Source organism: Electrophorus electricus, chromosome 8 (genome assembly GCF_013358815.1).
Source record: "Electrophorus electricus isolate fEleEle1 chromosome 8, fEleEle1.pri, whole genome shotgun sequence".
Taxonomy (NCBI): Eukaryota; Metazoa; Chordata; class Actinopteri; order Gymnotiformes; family Gymnotidae; genus Electrophorus; species Electrophorus electricus.
Genome location: NC_049542.1, coordinates 6,545,552 through 6,564,544, shown reverse-complemented (window position 1 = coordinate 6,564,544; position 18,993 = coordinate 6,545,552). Strand labels below are relative to the sequence as shown.

Genomic DNA, 18,993 nt, shown 5'->3' with positions numbered 1-18,993 from the left:
AGTGAATATAAATCCCTTGTTGACCAGAGTCAGTCATACAGTGGATGTGTTATCAGTGAGATTCAAGCTGCATCTTTTTCTTGTCAGCATGAAATGTGGCTGAAATGTTTCATGCATGTTGTTGAAGTCTGGTTCTGCTGTCCCGTCCCACCTCTGACTCCACTGCAGGCATTGTTCAAAGCTTTGGGACTGAATGAGAATGACTACAAGTTTGGCCTCACTCGAGTCTTCTTCAGACCAGGGAAGGTGAGCTCCTGTATCGACTGCCGTCAGGCCGATATGGCCATGCAATAAAGAGAGAACCATTTCTTTCCAGCAGAGGAACATCAGCTAGTAATGCCTTCATCACAATGGGAGCAATTGGATCTGGATAGTTTACCAGAAGTACCAGATGGCATTTTCAGTGAATAATTTACCTGTGATAAGGAGGCAATTGAATGTGTTGGAAGGGTTCTGTGATGGGTCTCTCTCTCTCTCTCTCTCTCTCTCTCTCTCTCTCTCTCTCTCTCTCTCTCTCTCTCTCTCTCTCTCTCTCTCTCTCTCTCTCTCTCTCTCTATTATATATATATATATATATATATATATATATATATATATATATATATATATATATATATATATATATATATATATATATAAGAGAGAGAGAGACCTAAACAATTCAATTAAACTAAACAATTCACAAGGAAAAAGAAACAATACTGTCTTCCTTTCTTTCTTCCTTTCCCTTGCCTGTGCCTTTGCCACCCGTGTCTCTGCGCCCTACCCTCTCGTCAGTTTGCGGAGTTTGACCAGATCATGAAGTCTGATCCAGATCACCTGGCTGAGCTGGTGAAGCGCGTCAACAAGTGGCTGATATGCAGCCGCTGGAAGAAGGTCCAGTGGTGCGCACTGTCCGTCATAAAGTGTACGTAACGCATGGCCTCCTCTCGCTGGCCTTGTGCCAACACACTTGCAGACGTGCCTGGAGATGAGTTGCACCCTGTATCAGTTTATTTTCCAAGGGTCCCGTTTCCACTTCTAGTTACTGGATAGGCTGAGTGAACCATTGCTTTCTTGCTTGGACATTTTGGCTGAAACGCACTATGACCCAGGAAGTTTGATTAATGTTTGCACCCCTGGGGCATTTTCAGCTGTTTTAGCACATCAGTCTAATCTTTTTTCTGTCGGCAGTGTGAGTTGTGTCTGCTGTTGATTATGAACTGTCTGAAGGTATAAGAGTATAGGGCCAGCCAGTGTGCCATTCATACTCATTTAACATGCATGATGCAAGAACAGCCTCTTCCTGAAGTGATCTTGTAGGTTGTCATCATCAACACACACGCACACACACACACACACAGAGAGAACTTGTTTTCCAGTGTTTGAAGCAGTACAATTTGGTTGAGGAGCTTTTAGTAGCGTTTGTTGCCTTATCCAAATTTTTGCCTTATCCAAATCTTTTTCTCTCCCTCCCTCCATCCCAGTGAAATACAAGATCCTGTACAGGGCTAGTGCCTGTATCCAGATGCAGAAGACTGTGCGCATGTGGCTGTGTAAGCGAAAGCACAAACCACGGTGAGCGTTCTTCGAAGGAAACGGGTGACAACTCACATTTTACATCCCACAGTGGCAAGAACTTGTGTACTCATGGTCTACAACCTATTAGCCAAGGTTGTCTTTTCAAGAAAGAACATAATAAGTAATAGAACTGTGGTGTTGGCTAGAATGTTGTGGGAACAGAACATTGTTCTACCAGATCCAACAAATTACCAGGTCAAAGAACTAAAGACTGCTGGGGTGGAGTGTCATCAGGACAGGGTCACCTGTGGGCTGGTGGCAGATGCAGTGGTTTGATAATCCTTCCTGTGTGTGCATCTGTGTGTGTATGTTTGTATGTATGTGTCTGTTACAGCATCGACAGTCTGGTGAAGGTACGGAACCTGAAGAAGAGGATGGACACGTTTAACAAGGTGGCGTCTGGCCTCAAGGAAGGCAAGCAGGAAATGAGCAAACAGATCCAGGATCTGGACACCTCCATCGATGCCCTCACGCTCCGGATCAAGGTGCCTGTACACCTGCTCTGGCATCTGTGTGTGCGTTGACATGTGTGATGCACATGCTTGTTCTAGAGTGGTCAGGTTCTTCCAGCATATCTGAACTAGCCAGATTCTCATGCAGGGTGAGGTCTGAAGAGGCCCAGCTCATTCCATCTCCTTCCATGTCAATAATGGCCAAGCTTGTGCATAATTAAGAGATGCATATGTTCATATAGGTGAATGATGAAATCTGCATTCATGGAAGAGGAACTTCAACTCAAGTAATGAAACTCAATGCGGTTGATCCAGCATATGTGTTTAGCCATGCATTTTTTACATTTTAAAAAGTGACCCTTTAAAGTACATACATGGAGGTCAGTGTTATAATGGTTGTTTCATGAACTGCTCATTAGCACCATCCCATTGTCATTTGTTTGTCTTTCCCTCATATATGATGACAGTAGCACAGGTTACTCCCACACCATTACTCTGAGAAATGTGAGAACTTTGGGTCTGCTCATTGACCTTTTGTTAAGGAAGGCACATATATAGTGTCCTCTAAAAGTGGTGCCATACATTCCCTCAAATTTTCTAGCACTCCCCGGCTCACCGAGTGGCCGGGGTGCTGTCATCTCAGCAGCTGCTGATGCATATTTACCGACCCTTGCATCTTTGTCTCATTGGCTGCTGACTCTTAACATTCAAATCGATAGCTTACAGTGCTAGGTAACCATGACTGGCACTCAGATAGGAATATAGATAGGCCAACGAGGTGAGCAGGGCCCAAGGTGCTGAGGTGCTGTCTGCAGGATGGGGCTGGGTTTTTGATGGCGTGTGGGACAGAGAGGCCTCAGATATAGCACTGAGGTAGGAGTTGGAGATATGGCCCTGAGGTGTGGTTTCAGAGATGGACGCTTTTGGGTTTGGCCATGCCTTTGAGAGACAGTGGAGTTGTGCATATTGCATATGCATACATTTTTGTTTTTCAGCCATTTAGATTTTTTAAAAATGTCTGGTTCCATGGTATTCAAACAGCAATGTTACAGTGTTACAAAAAGTGTGCAAGAGAGTGCATATGATTCTGTTTGCATGCGTGAGTATGTGTGTGGGTGTGTGTGTGAGGGTGTATGTTTATGCATGCTTGCATGTGTGTCTTTATTTGTGTGCATGTGTATGTGTATTTTATTGAAAGTCGCTGTTTTTTGGCCCTGGCTAGGCTACGGTCATGAGCCGGGTGGAGATGGACGTGGAGCACCAGGCATTAGTGAGGCGCTCCGAGCAGCTTCTTTCCACCATGCAGAGGCAGAGACAGGAGGAAGAGGAGCGTGAGAGACTGCGCCGCATCCAGGAGGAGATGGAGCATGAGAAGAAGAGGAGGGAGGAGGAAGAGAGGCGGCGCAAGCAGGAAGAGGAGGAGAGACGCCTGTAAGAGCAGGGGGGCAGGGACAGAGAATGAAAAAACAGGTCCATGTGGGGGGTTGGCGTGCTGTGTGTGTGTGTGTGTGTGTGTGTGTGTGTGTCCTCTGTCTTTATCTGGTCCCATCGTCCATGTCTCTTTCTCAAAATTCTGAGCAGTAGGAGCTGGAGTGAAGTGGCACGACGAGTTTATTAATAAAGTCACGTAATGGGTGCGAGGGCAGAGCAAATGGCTTTTGAGAAGGCAAGTCACACGGCTTATTGATCACAGTGGGATTGATCAGTGGAATGATGGGGAAATGCTGGAGAAGGTCTCTCTCTCTCTCTCGCTCTCTCTAACTGATCTTGCTTGTACATCAGTCTGCTTATGGAACATAGAGTGCCATCTCCACTAAAGACACTTGGCACGCCTCTGCTCATTCACTTGTTTGCTTGCTCACTCTCTCCCTCCCTCTTTCTCTCCTTACCATCTGCCCCCTTCCCCCTATTTTTCCACTCGTTCACGTTCTCACCCCCCCCCGCCCCAGGAAAGCGGAGATGGAGCTGAAGAGGAAGCAGGAGGAAGAGTCAAGGAAGAGGCAAGAGGAAGAGGAATGGCGATTGCAGGTGAGCCAGTGCAACATCACTGGTGGGTGGGGCCTCATGCCCAGTGCGTGACCCCAGCTCCCAGCACTCTCCAACACATCTACCACCCCCTCTCTATTAAAACCCATCTATAATTCTGCTTTTTTCTCTCTCTCTCCCCACATCTTGTGTTTGCTCTCTGTTCCTTACAGTCTGTCTCCAAGCTGATTGTGGAAATGTAAATTATATTGTGAAACCATTAAAATCTGAAACACAGTTTTCAATATATTAGAGGAAAAAAAAAACACATTTTAATAGCCTGATGAAAAATGCAATGAATCAAAAGCAACAAAAAAATATTCAACAAAATGACAATAATAATCACTGTCCTTAGAACTATCTGAAAAAATTAAAATGTGCGAAATGCAGATGTATGGCATATTCTGTGATTGTTGAAACTATGACTATAATGCAGAAATATTTTAAGAGAAACCCAAAAATTAAAAGTCCCCCAAGAAAATGAAATATAACTAAATGTAAATCTTCTAAGCAACTTCTCTTTCTTTTCTGTAGCATCTGCTTTCCTCTATGTAGAAAAGCCTTCTTCAGAATAGACCATGTGTGGTCCATCTGATCAGAGGTTCTGTCTTAAGACACACAGCCTCAGGCACCCATCTCTCTCTCTCTCTCTCTCCTCTCCTCTTTCTCGCTCACTCTCTCCTTCTTTGTTTCTCTGGGGATCAGCATTCTCCTGTTCCACACACACCTACACACATACACACTCCAGTATCCTCAGGACTTTCTAAACAAGCACTGGAGAGAGCTGTAGCAAATTAAGAGTTCTCACCTCAGGTTCAAGCTGGAACATTCCCACTCGCAGTTGCGCTGGCAGGGAGAACAGCTCCTCCTCTAGTGCTATTTTAAAACATTAGACAGGCTTAGAGTTTTATGTACCCCTTAACTGCAGTCTTAAATGCAGCCTGCATGGATGCTAACATTTAAATATAGCACTGAACTGTGACCTCGTGCATTACCTCATTACCTTACCAATCATCTGGCCTGCAGTATGGCGTGGCAGATGATGAGATACAGAGAGTGAAGTAGATACATGGACAAAATGGAAAGGAAAAGATCTAGTCTGCACTCATGGGATATGATGGACTTATAGATGAGAACTTAGAAAAAAAGAGAGGAAAAGCACAGACTGGTGGTCAGTCACTCCCTCATTCATTCATTCCATCATTCATCACTCATTTATTTGCAAAGTTCATAGCCAGCTGAGTCATGGGCTACGAGAGAGAGAGAGAGAGAGAGAGAGAGAGAGAGAGAGAGAACACATTCTAGAGGCGAGTTGATATACTGTAGTGATGAAGGTAACTTGGACTAAGGGCTCTTCCATGAACTAGAACACCCTGTCCGGCCAGCACTAGGGTTGTCAGTGGTTATGAAGTGGTTCCCTCTCAGGTCCTGTGCTGAGTTTCCACTCTAACCTGGCTCAGGAGTTATCACTGTGTGGATGGCAGCAGGTTCTGTGGAAAAGGCTACAGGTGATGAAGAACTTGTGCCAGTAGAGTGCACATTTCAGTCTCTCTCTCACCGTCAGTAAAACCTTTCAGAGTCCACTGAACACTCACGGTCCACTGCTCCCTCCCCCCTGCAACCCAAAGCCCCTCAGTCCACACGCACGAGACCACACATCTACTCTGGTTACAAATTGACGGAGATTTCACTGTTAGAGCCTGCAGGGGTAAATGTATGCTGCACCATGGGACCGTCACCACATTTCAGAACCTGAACAGCCAACCTGAGTTGGTCAGATTGTGAGATTTAAAATGGTGGGCTCTGAATTGAAATACCAGAGATGTGCCGTGTGCCATGTGCAGTGTAGCAGAATGCGGTGCTGTTCTTTTAAGGTTGGCGTTATGGATCCGCTTGAACTGAAGTCATTCTTGTTGTGTGATCATAGTATTGGCGTAATTACTTTCTGAGTAATGTAACAGGATTGGCTCTGCTTCGGTAGGAGGAGATGGAACAGCAGCTTGAGGTGGAGCGAGAGGAGGAGGCAGCCCGGCAGGCGGTGCTGGAGCAAGAGAGGCGGGACCGAGAGCTGGCTCTGCGAATAGCTCAGAGTGAGGCGGAGCTTATTCCAGAGGAGACACAGTTGGAAGCTGCACTCCGAAGGTGTACACACACACACACACACACACACACACACACACACACACACACACACACACACACACACACTCGCAAACGCGCGCACACAAGTTGAATTCTACAATGTCCTAAATCTGTTCAGCATATGGCTTATACTGCAGTATTGCAGAAAATTGAATTTCTCCCCTAGCTGCCTCGATGCTTTACTATGATCTTATGCAGCTAGTGTCTGCCCTGCAAGTGTGTAATGAGAACATAATTGTACTTGTGGCAAAATCATAAATTTTCTTCATTATGAAGGAGGTAAAGTGAGAGTGAGATTTGGCCGACCCTACTACTGATCGCTCTCTGGGTTGGGACGACTCTTCATCTCTTTGAAGAACTTTTTAAACTGCTATCTCTCTCTTCTTCCTCTCTCTTCACTCAGTAATGGCAGTGCTCCATCATCCCCCGAGAGTGTGAAGTAAGACCCAGAACATCCTATTTGTCTTTTGACCCGCAACCTGACCCTAACCCTGACCCCACAAGCCCACGACCCAGCATGCTTCTGCAATCAGCCAGTCCAGAGCACCTTAGTGCTTCATGCTAATGTATAGCTGTTAACCCAGTCATATAGTAATTTACCTATTAAACATCAGCATGAGCATAAATAAAAAACCCTGTGATCAAGCACACAATCAGTAGAGTCACATGTTCAAGCCAATTTTCCTCGTAAATTTCCCATCTCCAGACTTTGCATTAATGGCAAATGATTTCAATAATTAAACCAAAATCATGGAAGTGCTGGAGAAGGAATCACCTTTTTCCCTAGTTGAGATTCCATCTGAATGAGCTCTGTTTAATCCTGTTCTCCCCCATTTTTACAGTTTTCCTTCACCACAAAAACTGAAGAGCCTTACCATGTAGGTTATGACCTCATTACCATATCTCTTCAACTCATTTAGCCACCGTGAATTTTAAGATACCCAACTATGTTATGAGACCGAAAACTAGATCGGATCGAAATTGGCTACACAACTGCAGAAGTGATAACCAATGGAAAGGTCCTGTATTGTATATCTATGCCAAATGTTGTGCTACTCTGCTGATGGGTAATCCAAACACCATACTGCTGTAACTCCGGTAACCTCAAACCCTCAATGGTCAAATTACATTATAATATCATCATGCCAAATTCACACAAACACACCATGCACACAGAATCCATATTAACATAACATAGGTCTTAACTTGAATACATTACTTGAATACATTACATTCTCTTTCTATCTTGTAAGCGCGCGTGCGCACACACACACACACACACACACACACACACACACACACACACACACACACACACTACTTAGAATGTCCTTTGCTGTGTGTGATCAAGCTCAGAAGGGCATCTCCATGTCATTCTGACTGACACACACACAGACAGACAGACAGACACACACACCCACACACACACACAGAGAGAGAGAGAGAGAGAGAGAGAGAGAGAGAGAGAACATCCTACACTGTGTGTTATCCAGCTCTGAAGGGTAGCATGAGCGTGTTCCCTGGACAGGGCATCTCCATGTCCTTCAGTGTCTTGCTGATGTGCTGTGTCATCACTAATGAAGGATTACACTCTCAAAGCACCAGGCCTGCTGAGAATCTCTCTTTGTCTCTCACACACACACACACACACACAGAGACAGAGAGATCCTTCCTAGCTTCGTTAATGCCATCGCTTCTTCATAAATAAAAGAACAGGATTAGGGGGTTCTGGGTCTAAAGTCTTTTATATATATATATATATATATATATATATATATATATATATATATATATATATATATATATATATATATATATATATATATATATATATATATATGAGCCCTTAGACTAGGTGAGTGGGCTGTATAAGAAAATAGCTATTCCTAAATGGTTCTGCCAATAAAAATACCATTAAAATAAAAGCTGCCATTCTACACTTTAACTATATAGATTAGCTTTATTTACAGTTTACTGTTCCAGACTAAGCCACCAAATTACATACGTACAAACAAACCCGCACACAAAAATAAGATGTAACACAGCTATGCAGCAGATGTTCTTCATACCCACATGACATTTTTACTCAGAAATTACTCATGGGTTGGACAGCAGGAGCAATTTTGATGCCACAGCAACGGCTGGGAGTCCAAGGCAGCATATTGGTGCTACTGTCTGGGTGATCAGCCTGTCAGTTACTGTAACAATAGCCAGTTGTATCTGTTTATTCTTTCTGACAAGTGGCAGTTGGTGTATGACTGGGAGGTAAGCTAGTTAGTTGGGAATAGGAACGGTGACTAAGTTGGGAGAAAAAAAATGGGATAAAATGAGGGAAAATGTAAATGGAAAAAAGACTAGAAAAAAAATTAGAAAAAAAACATTTTAATCTTTTGTAAATCATCAGGAGTACTATGAAGTGGATTAATGTATGCACAATGAACTATGTGGGTTTCTTTTGGAAGAGTGATTTTCTAACGTACGTGTGTGTGTGCGTGCGTGTGTGTGTGTGTGTGTGTGTGTGTGCACGTGCTTGTGCACATTTGCCTGTGTGTGTGTGTGTGTGTGTGTGTGTGTGTGTGTGTGTGCTCGCTACACCCCCCGTGTCCTTTAGGGAAGAGATGGCTCAGGAAATGTCCGATCTGCTGGCTAGGTGGGTGGAGAGACTCGGGTCGACCCGAGAGACTCCTGACTACAGTCTTCAACACTCTCTCACAAACAAACAAAGGAGATTAGACCTTAATTCAGGTTAATTCAGTAATTCCAGTAATCTTCAACTGAATTCCAACCCAAGGACAATGTCCCCATCATGACATTTAATTCATTAATTCATCAGCTAATTGAACCAAATTAATTGTTCTTGATTAATTGGTGCTGTAATATTGGTTGAGGCAATTACAGTATGACCAGTCTGCTTGTTGTCATTGATTTCCGGGAGTCATTTCAAATGAGGTTTAGTTCCTATTCCCTACCGGGAACTGAAGGATGAAAGTGAGCAGCTCCAATTGTTTCCCTGCATGGTGTCCACTCCCACTGAGGAGAATGGCTTCTCATCTCCACGACAACAGATTCTGCATTAGATTGTTAGGATGTAGCAGCATAGTGTGTTAACTCCAGAGGTGGTCATAAAGTGCTAGGCTCCATCTCTCTCCTGGGCTGTATCTGTTGCTTTGGAAGGTGCAGCAAATGTATTTAGATTTTTCTTTTTTTTTTTTGGTTGGGTTTTAGTTTTGGTTCCTGTTGCATTTAAAATAACTGAATGAGTAACCTTAGCAAGTGGCTACAGTGCTAATCCCCAGGACAACCAAGCTTTGGTGGAGCTCACAGCCATAGCAGGGAGAAGTGCCAGGTCATCCTCTCATCTCCTCACCTCTCCTCTCCTGGACATCTTAAGTATTATAAAGGCAGTTCAGTATAATTTGAGGCTTGGTGGATTTATGCAGATATGTAATTCTGCTGACATTTTTTACAATCACATGTAACAGGAAGGGCGGATGTGGGAGCGCACCTGTGTGTGTGTGTGTGTGTGTGTGTGTGTGTGTGTGTGTGTGTGTGTGTGTGTGTGTGCATGCACATGAGCATTTATTTTCTCCTTGTGCTATAATCGCAAGGGTAAATGAGGTGACCGCACACCTCTAGTAAGTGCAAATCATCATAATCATCCAATCAGCAAACCACTCCATCCACTTCTGACCAGCCATGACCGCCATTCGCTCCTAGCCAAGTTATTCTGCTGATATCGTCTGTGTGTGTTCTAGGGTCATTTTTCTTTTTCTGTCTGGCTTAAGGTGACTCGCTAATCCTCTTCTTCATTCCTTTTTGGCATCAGCTTATATAGCTGCCTCTTGAGTTACCTTCTACTTCAGAAGCACCATTTCTCACCAGGTCTAAACACTTCTTTTATTTTTTGTTCCTGTCCTGGGATGGCAGGGGCCCACAGGTGCAAGCTACGAAGGCCGCAGCTGGCGTCAAGAAGTACGAGCTCAGCAAGTGGAAGTACGCCGAGCTCCGTGATGCCATCAACACGTCTTGTGGTGAGACGCTGACACCAAATTAATGCCTGTTCAAAAGACTTTTCATTTGAAAGCTGTTCCCCTATCTGCCAGTTCGCAGTCTGATGACTGGGTTTGTACCAGCGTGTGGGAGGCAGATTTTCCCGCAAGGCTTCCATCGCAACTTTGAGTAATGGTGGAATGAGATCTGATTGGCTGAGGTTGATGTTCTGCCTCTCTTTGCTAGCACTGCATCAAAATATCCATCTATATACTCCATATGGTTAGGATATAAAAAATGCAGAGGCTGGATTTGAAGAGCTCTCTTCTCTAGCACAAAGAACATCTTGGGTTTAATTGTGTTCTGAATGCAGGCTCCGCCCTTTCACGGGAGTAGGTGGATCAGAATATAACGGCAGCTACACCCATCGCTGCCTCGGGAGCGCAGAGCCCCGCCCCCTCCCCAAATAGCATGGTCCTCTGCATGCGTGATGTATGGCCATGGCACCTGTCTCCAGAGAGACGCTCCTGATGTACCTGAGCATTAGGTGCCTTATCCTGGGTTAGCAGGCATGGCTAATAAAGCTTTATTAGGGTGGAGGCGGAGAGACTGGCTTGTTCTGCTGCAGTACTCTTGCCCTTCGTGGGCTGCAATAGCTGAAGGCAGAGGGGAAAAAAACTGCCTGACGGTAGCCCATGGCAACAAGGGATAGACCAGCAAAACACATCTTTTTTTTTTTCTTTGCTTTGTTTTGTTTTTAGAGCTTGTCATCACTAGTAAGCTTGAGTTAAAGGTTGTTATCATCAGGTATATTATTGCTAGAGGCTTTCTGGAAGAATGTATTTCTGCTACCTTTGGAATCTAGAATTCTTTTCGCTTACTTTTTCACCCATGGAACTTTTAGCTCTCGTGTTAAGAGCTGGGTTTTAACTGAGGCTGGCTCTTGTGTTAAGAAGATACAGGCAGTTGGGGGCTTATGTCTTGGATGGTGCTGTCTTTGACAGAGAGGAGACCCAGTTTAAAAAAACATCCCACACTAAAAATAATCCTAATCTGCTCAGTCTTGGAATAGACAGGTTCAAATGTAGAGAGCAGCAAAAATGTATGATGTATAGCTTATCCTAGTTATTATTATAAGTGCATTTAGTCTGTGGGTTTCTAAGTACAGGTCAGGTTAAGAGCTGGTGAAGTTGCAAAATGCTACAGTATTCTTTTAAAATGTGTGGTAGTGGATACAAAAAGGCTTTTTCTGTCGAAACCATGAGAGTGACGGGATCCAGCCCAGTGAGCAGCAAAGATATAGATTCATGTCTCAACGCACTTCTCCCTCCATGCATCTGGTGGTTAGGCTCTCTCTCTCTATCTCTCCCTGGCTCTTTCCACATGCCTTTTTTTGTGTCTTTCTTCTCTCTCTCCTGTGTTTGACCTTTTCCAGACAGCAAAAGCTCCGTTTGCACATTGTCTGATCCATCTCCCCTCCCATCTCACCCCTCCCTTCACTTCTGCAGACATTGAGTTGCTGGCAGCCTGCCGCGAAGAATTCCACCGCAGGCTGAAGGTCTACCATGCTTGGAAGTCCAAGAACAAAAAGCGCAACACAGAAGCCAACCAGAGGGCTCCCAAATCGATCACGGACTATGGTAAGAGCGGTGTTTTCCCCTGGGGGGTTCTCTGTGCCCCATGGCCCTGCTTAGTGGTGTAGGAAGCGCTTTCCCACTTGATACACCTAGTTAATTGCTTTTCGGAGCAGCAGGGTAGCAATCACTTCCGACTCGATGCTCCACAACGTCATCCACTGAATGCCAATGCTTCCAGCAGCATTCGTGATACTTAGGAGGGTTCGTTGCGTTCTGCATGAGAAAGTGTAAAAGAACACTTGTGTATGTGTGTGCATGCGCATGCAAGCTGCATTCTCTTTAAGGAGGAGGTGGCCCAGGAAGCGGTCCGTGTGTACGTGTAGGTGCGTGGGTGTGTGCATGCTTGTGTGTATGTGCATGTGATTGTGTGCATGTGTGCTCATGTGCCCTGCCATTTTTTCTCCTCATTTCATCTTTGAAAGTTTCAGAGAAAATGGGAAGCAGTATCTGTCACCACGACCGAGTGTTCTTTTCATCTCTGTACCCTGAACCTCCGAGTGATGCCCATATGTCATCCTATCGCACCTGCATCCTCCCTGTGTTACTACTGTGGAGTGTGCATGCATGCTTTTGCCAGGACTATGACGGTGATGACACAGGCAAAAAAGCGACCCGAATGACACACCCATATCAGCGCTAATACCGCCACATATGTGTTTTGTTCAGGTTTGTGTTTCATAACCTCGAACAGCCAGCAAAATAACAGTACACCATTTAGACAGGAAAAAAAGGCCAAAAAAGCCCATCTGCGGAAGGCGGCATTCGGTCAAATGCGAGGGCTCATGTGAATGGGCATCACTGTCAGAGAATGGGAGCAGGCTGCACCCGATAAACACCTGCACTTCTGTCCCTGTTGCCGAGAGTCACCATGGTGACAAAGATGCGGCGGGCGCTCACTGCTGCGCGCCCGCCTGGCGATCGGCCACGGTTGCGTGGTGTGGGCCACATGGGTGGGGCTCTGCATTTAGTCATTAGCTGAGCGCAGCTGCACGTGAGAGGACGCAGAACAGATAATAGGGCCTTGTGGGCCATAATGTTCAGTAGAGAGGAAAGGTCCACTCAGCCCAAGGTCCCGCGAACCCAGCAGAGGCATGCTGCATGGCATTCGATAAGCCCCTCTCTCTCTCTCTCTCTCTCTCTCTCTCTCTCTCCTTCCCTCTTCTCTCTCCTTCCCTCAGTTCCACTTTCTTTCCCCATCTCATTTTCTTTCGTTTCTCTCTCTTCCACGCTATCTCTTTTTATTTACCTCTCACGCTCTGCCTCTCACTCTCTCTCTTTCAGCTCTGCTCTTAAGATACCCATTCAGTTCACAGTCTGGCTTTGACCCAAGCTCTTTTTTGGAATGAAGGCTAATCTCTTATTCCCATGCTTAATAAAAATAAATACATGTTGATGGTTGTTTTCAACCATTTGGTTGTTTGATTCTCATGAAGCACTTTTTTCTGAAAAATGCCTGACATGTGAAGATGGCAGTATGTAACAGCTGACTCCTTTGTTTGCAGATCGTGCCCTGCATGCAAGAGAAGTCTGTAAGTGGCCCTTGACAGTAACATAACAACACTAACAGTTGGGCTTCATGGTACTTTTAACAGCTCTGAGTTTCATTTTACTTTCCTCTGCTTTGGCATACAGTCTGCACTTTGGGTGCATGTCCCCTACTCTCCTCACCTATCCAAACACCCACCCATCCTTTCCCTCCCAAAATCCCCGTACCCTCCCAAAAGCATTCTGCTGCAATTTGTTCATATGGGATATGGGATTCATAAGGGATTCATAAGAGAGTCATAAGAGCTTTAAGTCATAACGAAAAGAACAGTTATCACTCCCCCATCTAATACATGAGGAATACCGAGGCTGTTTTAAAAATATAAAAATATAAAAATATAAAAGTATATTCTTATATAGGAATGGAGTTATTATAAAAAAAATAAGTTGTAAAAGAAAGTGAATGTGCATAAAAGAGATGGCATATCGTTTTGGCAGCATTGATTACATAAGTAGGTGTGCATAGGCGTTCTAAAGCAAGTAGCCATTTTCTGAACAAGACTCATAGTGGTAGATGTAAAGGGACCTGTCCACCCATCATGGTTGGATCGATTGATCCTGACAGAAGCATAATGGGTTTATGAACCTGAGAAAGGGTGGGAACACAATCTTGATTTGATTAAATTGAGTGTGGATGCTCTCATTGTGGCTATGTTTAATGGAAGAGAAGTGTGCTGAGCAATTGAAAGCGAAACATTGTAATTGGCTTCGTATAAAAGCACAAAGCCGAAGATCTGTGCAGACATTCATAATCGAGCGCTGATTACCAAGTGTGCCATGGATCTCCTCTATCTAGGTTAGAAATTAGCCAATTTGATTTGCTGGTCAGCACAGCAGCCTGATGGAGAGCTCCGGGACAAACCGAAACCCATAAGAATGAAGCTCACGTTTCTTGGAGGCTTTGAGACAATCAGGTCTGGCAGCAGTTATTTGTTTAGGGAAAACTACTGTTTTTCTGCCTAATCTCTACCAACCACATCTGCACTGCGTGGTCGGTTAACACAGATGAAAATGTTTCATCATATCTAGAAATTATACTAAAGCCAAAGGAGCAAAGCTTCCTTATTACCTGCCTTTAGGCATTTATTGTAAGTGCATTTCGAGTCAGTTTTGGGGTTTTTTTTCAGTTCTTTTCTAAGTCCAGAGAAGATTAAGAACTCAAGGTATAAAATGCTGCAGTCTTTCTTTAAATGCTGCAGAAACTGATGCAAAAAGGCTTTTTCTGGCCTAATTGGTTCTTTCCGGGGCCAAACTTTCCCAAGAGCCCTAGCCCTGTCTGGGTGTTGCCCAATCAGTGGTGTCGGATGGAGGGAGAGTGTGGAGCAAACGCTCGCCACGCCAAGATGGCTCCTCTCTCCTCGCGATCTCTTTCCTGTGTGTCTTTGATTCCCTTGTCCATTTTCCATGTTCGTTGCCCTGTCCTTTTGGATATGCAAATGTGGTATTTTTCAGGCCTTCGTTGGAGGGGGTGAAAAGGAGCAGCGGAGTGTTGATGACGTAGCTCTATCCCCGACTGACTGTCCACCTCGAGAATTTATCTCATTATGTGCAAAAAAGAACTGCCTCTAATTCAATTAATGACCACCGTCAAATCATTAATGAAGTGGTAAACGGCATGACATTTTACTGGCTAGGATAATTGTAAGGGGAGGAGAAGGAGACGACCCTGTATTTCTCTTGTTCCGTTGAAGTGATTTTACACTTTTTAACAAAGGCTCTGCACACAAATGATGCTTTACAGTTTTATGTGACTGTAGAGTCATGTTGTGTGTGTGTGTGTGTGTGTGTGTGTGTGTGTGTGTGTGTGCGCACACACACACAGAGAGAGTGGGTGAAATAAGTGGATTGACTAAAGACAATCAATTTATTTGAGATTGTATGAACACTGCCACGTCTTACACTATTACACCTTTAGCTAGTGGCGGAGACCCCAATGTCCCCAGAACCCTGGCAGTGCTAAGGCGTGACCTCCCTCGAGGCCTTGCGACATAACCACGCCTGTGTCCCCTGTAGCCCAGCGCCACGCATTGCCACCTGTCCCACCCCGCCAGCACGAGATTGTGAAGAACCGGCAGCAGCGCTACTTCCGAATCCCCTTCGTACGGCCCAGTGATCAGTACAAGGACCCCGAGAACAAGAAGAAGGGGTGGTGGTATGCCCACTTCGACGGGCCCTGGATTGCCCGGCAGATGGAGCTGCATCCAGAGAAGCACCCCATTCTACTTGTGGCAGGTACCAGAGATATGACAAGAGTGCATGTGGTGCTGAACATGTGAATTTGAGTTGCCATGATAATGCTGTTTTGATGTTCCCCTTTTTACATATTAAACACATTTTACAAGTTTTATTTATTTATTTAAGTTTTATTTATTCATTAGTTATTTACCATTAGTTATTGTGTTGCAAGTTATGTTCTTGGAGTGCACTTGTGTGGATTTAATTCTTAATTGTGGATGTTGATGTCCTCCACTGTACTTGAGACTTGAAAAGCAGGTATAAATAAGGGCTGAAGTGAGGTGAATTCAGGTGTTGAAGGCGGCTGCTTCTGTCTGTCTGGCTGGCTGGCTGCAGGTAAGGACGATATGGAGATGTGTGAGCTGAGTCTGGAGGAGACGGGCCTGACCCGCAAGCGTGGTGCTGAGATCCTGCCGCGGCAGTTCGAGGAGATCTGGGAGCGGTGTGGGGGTATTCAGTACCTTAGACACGCCATTGAAACCAGGCAGGCACGACCCACCTATGCTACCGCCATGCTCCAGAGCCTGCTCAAGTAGACGTACACATACTTTGTGCATACTCATACACGCTCACACACTTATACATGCACGCATACAGTGAATACTTATGCCCCTGCCATGCTAGAGTCTGCTTAGGTAGATGTATGCATGTGTACACATATACACACACACACACACACACACCCACACCCACACACTTACTTGCTAGAGTGTGCTCCAGTAGCTTCATCTCCATGGACATACTCTTATAATCCAGGCATCTTTCTAGATCAAAGGGAAGAAGGCACTTCCAAGTGTAGTTCATTGTAGGACTACTCTCAACTCTCATCTCATCACTGAGCCAGTGTATGCTGGCTGGTGTCCTTTGCATTGCTGCCATTGGTTGTTTCATTTCCCTTTACATTTTTTTTCCTGTAAGATTTTCAAGTTGATTTTCGAAGAATCACTACATTTGACATCATATTTTTCTTGCATGTTTCTTTATTACATGTATAAGTAAGAAGCCTTAATAACTGACAGGGTGATTCTCTTTAAGCGCTTTCTTGATACTTTTTTTTTTTTTGTATATTATGAGATATTGATAATTAATATCTTCTGAAAGAAACATCACATTTTTGTGTCATCACAACATCCTACAAGAAATATTTCTTTCTATTGTAACTACATCTGCTTATGTGAGATGTGTTGCCATTTCATTTTGATAAGGTACTGCTAGTGCAGTGTAACACAACTGGAAAAAATCTTTGATAAAGATCCACTGTTTCAATGTTTTCAATCCATAGACACTACAATTACAATAATGTTAAATAATGATGACTTATTTGTGTATTTGTTGATTATTGGCATGGTAATAGTGTCATTTTGTTGCTGAATGTTACTTTTGCACTGAGAAGCAAAGGTTGAAGAGAAAAATACTCATTTTTAGTTCAGGTTTAAATTCTAAAGATGGACTATTTTTCTGAGCAATTTTTCTAAAGTTCCTTAACCATCATAACTGCTCCTAATGCTCTTCCAACTACTGAATGTTTGCAACATTTGAAATTGTTTTTTTCCTTTTCCACAAAGTTGTCAAAAGCATAAAATTGAGATGGGTTCCTCGAGATTACATTGCATTGGTCAATTTTTTTGTACGATTTCCAATGAAATATGTCCCTTTTAATGATTTTTCCTTCTGTTTACCTAAACATAATCTACACAAAAACAAATCCCAGAGAGATTTTTCTTTATTTTGGGCACAGGGACCCATATAACATGTTAGATTAGCCTCTTTGTCATCAGTAAATCAAGTATGAGTTCTGGCTAAAACATAATATGCAATACTTATAAGTGGCAAATTGTGGTTTGGTCGCTGTTGGTCCAAATATGTATGCTACTAAATGATGAAAATGGTGAAGCTAAAAAAAACTGCAATATCGTACAAAGTTAAAGAACATCATTATCTGCCATGCGCAAGACCTCAGAAACAGAATAAACTTCAGAATTCTTAATGTCCTTCTCTGTTGCAATTCTCCCTTGTATCTCACACATGCGCAGTACAGGACATTTTAAATATGTAAGTAATCATTCAATAATGATTCTACCGAGGTGTACAGGTTTATTTTCATTATCGAAGAGTATGCATTTTGTGTTCATGTATACCCCAAAAGCTAGATAATTAGCTATTTAAAGAACTGAACAGCGATGGTTCTGACCTGTGCTTCTCAGGCCTTCTTCGCAGGATCCAGCAGCACTGTGTACTTTAATGTCCCCATGATCCAACATACCTGCTTCAAATGCTTCAACTCATTAGCAGTGTGCTTGGTGAGCTTGACTGGGCTAAAATGTGTAGTGAGGCAGGCCTTCAGGAGCATGACTGAGAAACACTGGTTTAAACAAATGCCCTTTCAAGCCTGATACTGTCGGAGACTAATTGGACCTGCTGGTTATATGCGATACCATTTCCTCATGTACCAGTGGAGCAGGGCTAACATGCAACAAACGTTTCAAAATAAGAGCATCTAGTAAGCATGCATAAAACATGAAGATAATGTTGCACGTATAACAGCAAGGGGCACCACCTCATATCGGTTATCTTACCTCCTCTATGATTGGGACTGGGGCATTTATGAAAGCTGCAAGAATTCTGCTGCAGGCCCATCCAGGTGTAACCTGTATTGTACTGTAGCTCAGCTCTGCCTTGTGACTTGCGTTACATTTGATCCTATGACCATGACTTTTCCATAGTGTTTTTTTAATGGCAATCTCTAACTGATTTAAATAAATGAATTTCCTGTTTGACTAAAATTCTCTTTATCTTATTCAGATTTGCCTGTATGTGGGTAGGGGAGGGGGAGTATAAATAGGACCTGATAAATGGTTCTGCTGATTGTAAAAAATAAAATAAAATAAAAAATTCTTACATTCATGCCATGTTTCATCACAAGTTGCAGTCTTTAAATTGGAAAATAATACTTTTAATTTGCATTCCAGTGCAGTTCATGGAAAAAAAGGTCATTCTTCTATGCTGAATTTCCATCTTCATGACTATATTTGAAATCTTGCACTACACCTAATGAGGCTTTGAAGCACTACAACGGCCATATTCCAATGCTGTATGAACAATTATCACCAAAAGTCATTAACTCTAACAAAGGAAACCACAGAAACAAGAGCATTTCCTCAAGCCTTAACTAGTGCCGAGAAGAGCAAATTGCTATCATATAAGTGTTAATGACTTAGAAGACTGATTTGTAATTCTGATTTTGGCTCAAACTATTTCAGTCTACACAGAACACTACAGTACTAATTAAAACAATCAGAAATGCAACTCACACTACAAAACAATTAACATTTAATTTAAATTTAAATGAAAACAATTTAGCAATTCTTCATTCTTATGATCTTCCTAGACAACAGAATAATGATGCC

General features: G+C 43.5%; 1 protein-coding gene across 7 annotated transcripts in view; it reads left to right on the top strand.

Annotated features, from left to right (window-relative positions):
• Window positions 1-18,495, top strand: part of myo6a (myosin VIa) — a 60,764-nt gene extending 42,269 nt beyond the window's left edge. Inside the window, exons 22-36 of one of the 7 annotated variants that reach the window (XM_027026043.2) lie at window positions 169-246; window positions 778-907; window positions 1,467-1,557; window positions 1,895-2,045; window positions 3,235-3,443; window positions 3,962-4,040; window positions 6,019-6,179; window positions 6,583-6,618; window positions 7,022-7,057; window positions 8,791-8,829; window positions 10,107-10,210; window positions 11,678-11,809; window positions 13,309-13,335; window positions 15,365-15,583; window positions 15,923-18,495. In XM_027026043.2, coding sequence (XP_026881844.2) covers window positions 169-246; window positions 778-907; window positions 1,467-1,557; window positions 1,895-2,045; window positions 3,235-3,443; window positions 3,962-4,040; window positions 6,019-6,179; window positions 6,583-6,618; window positions 7,022-7,057; window positions 8,791-8,829; window positions 10,107-10,210; window positions 11,678-11,809; window positions 13,309-13,335; window positions 15,365-15,583; window positions 15,923-16,122 — 1,692 coding nt within the window. In that variant the 3' untranslated portion in view covers window positions 16,123-18,495. The remainder of the gene's footprint in view (window positions 1-168; window positions 247-777; window positions 908-1,466; window positions 1,558-1,894; window positions 2,046-3,234; window positions 3,444-3,961; window positions 4,041-6,018; window positions 6,180-6,582; window positions 6,619-7,021; window positions 7,058-8,790; window positions 8,830-10,106; window positions 10,211-11,677; window positions 11,810-13,308; window positions 13,336-15,364; window positions 15,584-15,922) is intronic. The other 6 variants (XM_035528903.1, XM_035528902.1, XM_035528904.1 and 3 more) reach the window with 6 other exon arrangements.
• Window positions 18,496-18,993: the final 498 nt, after the last annotated feature.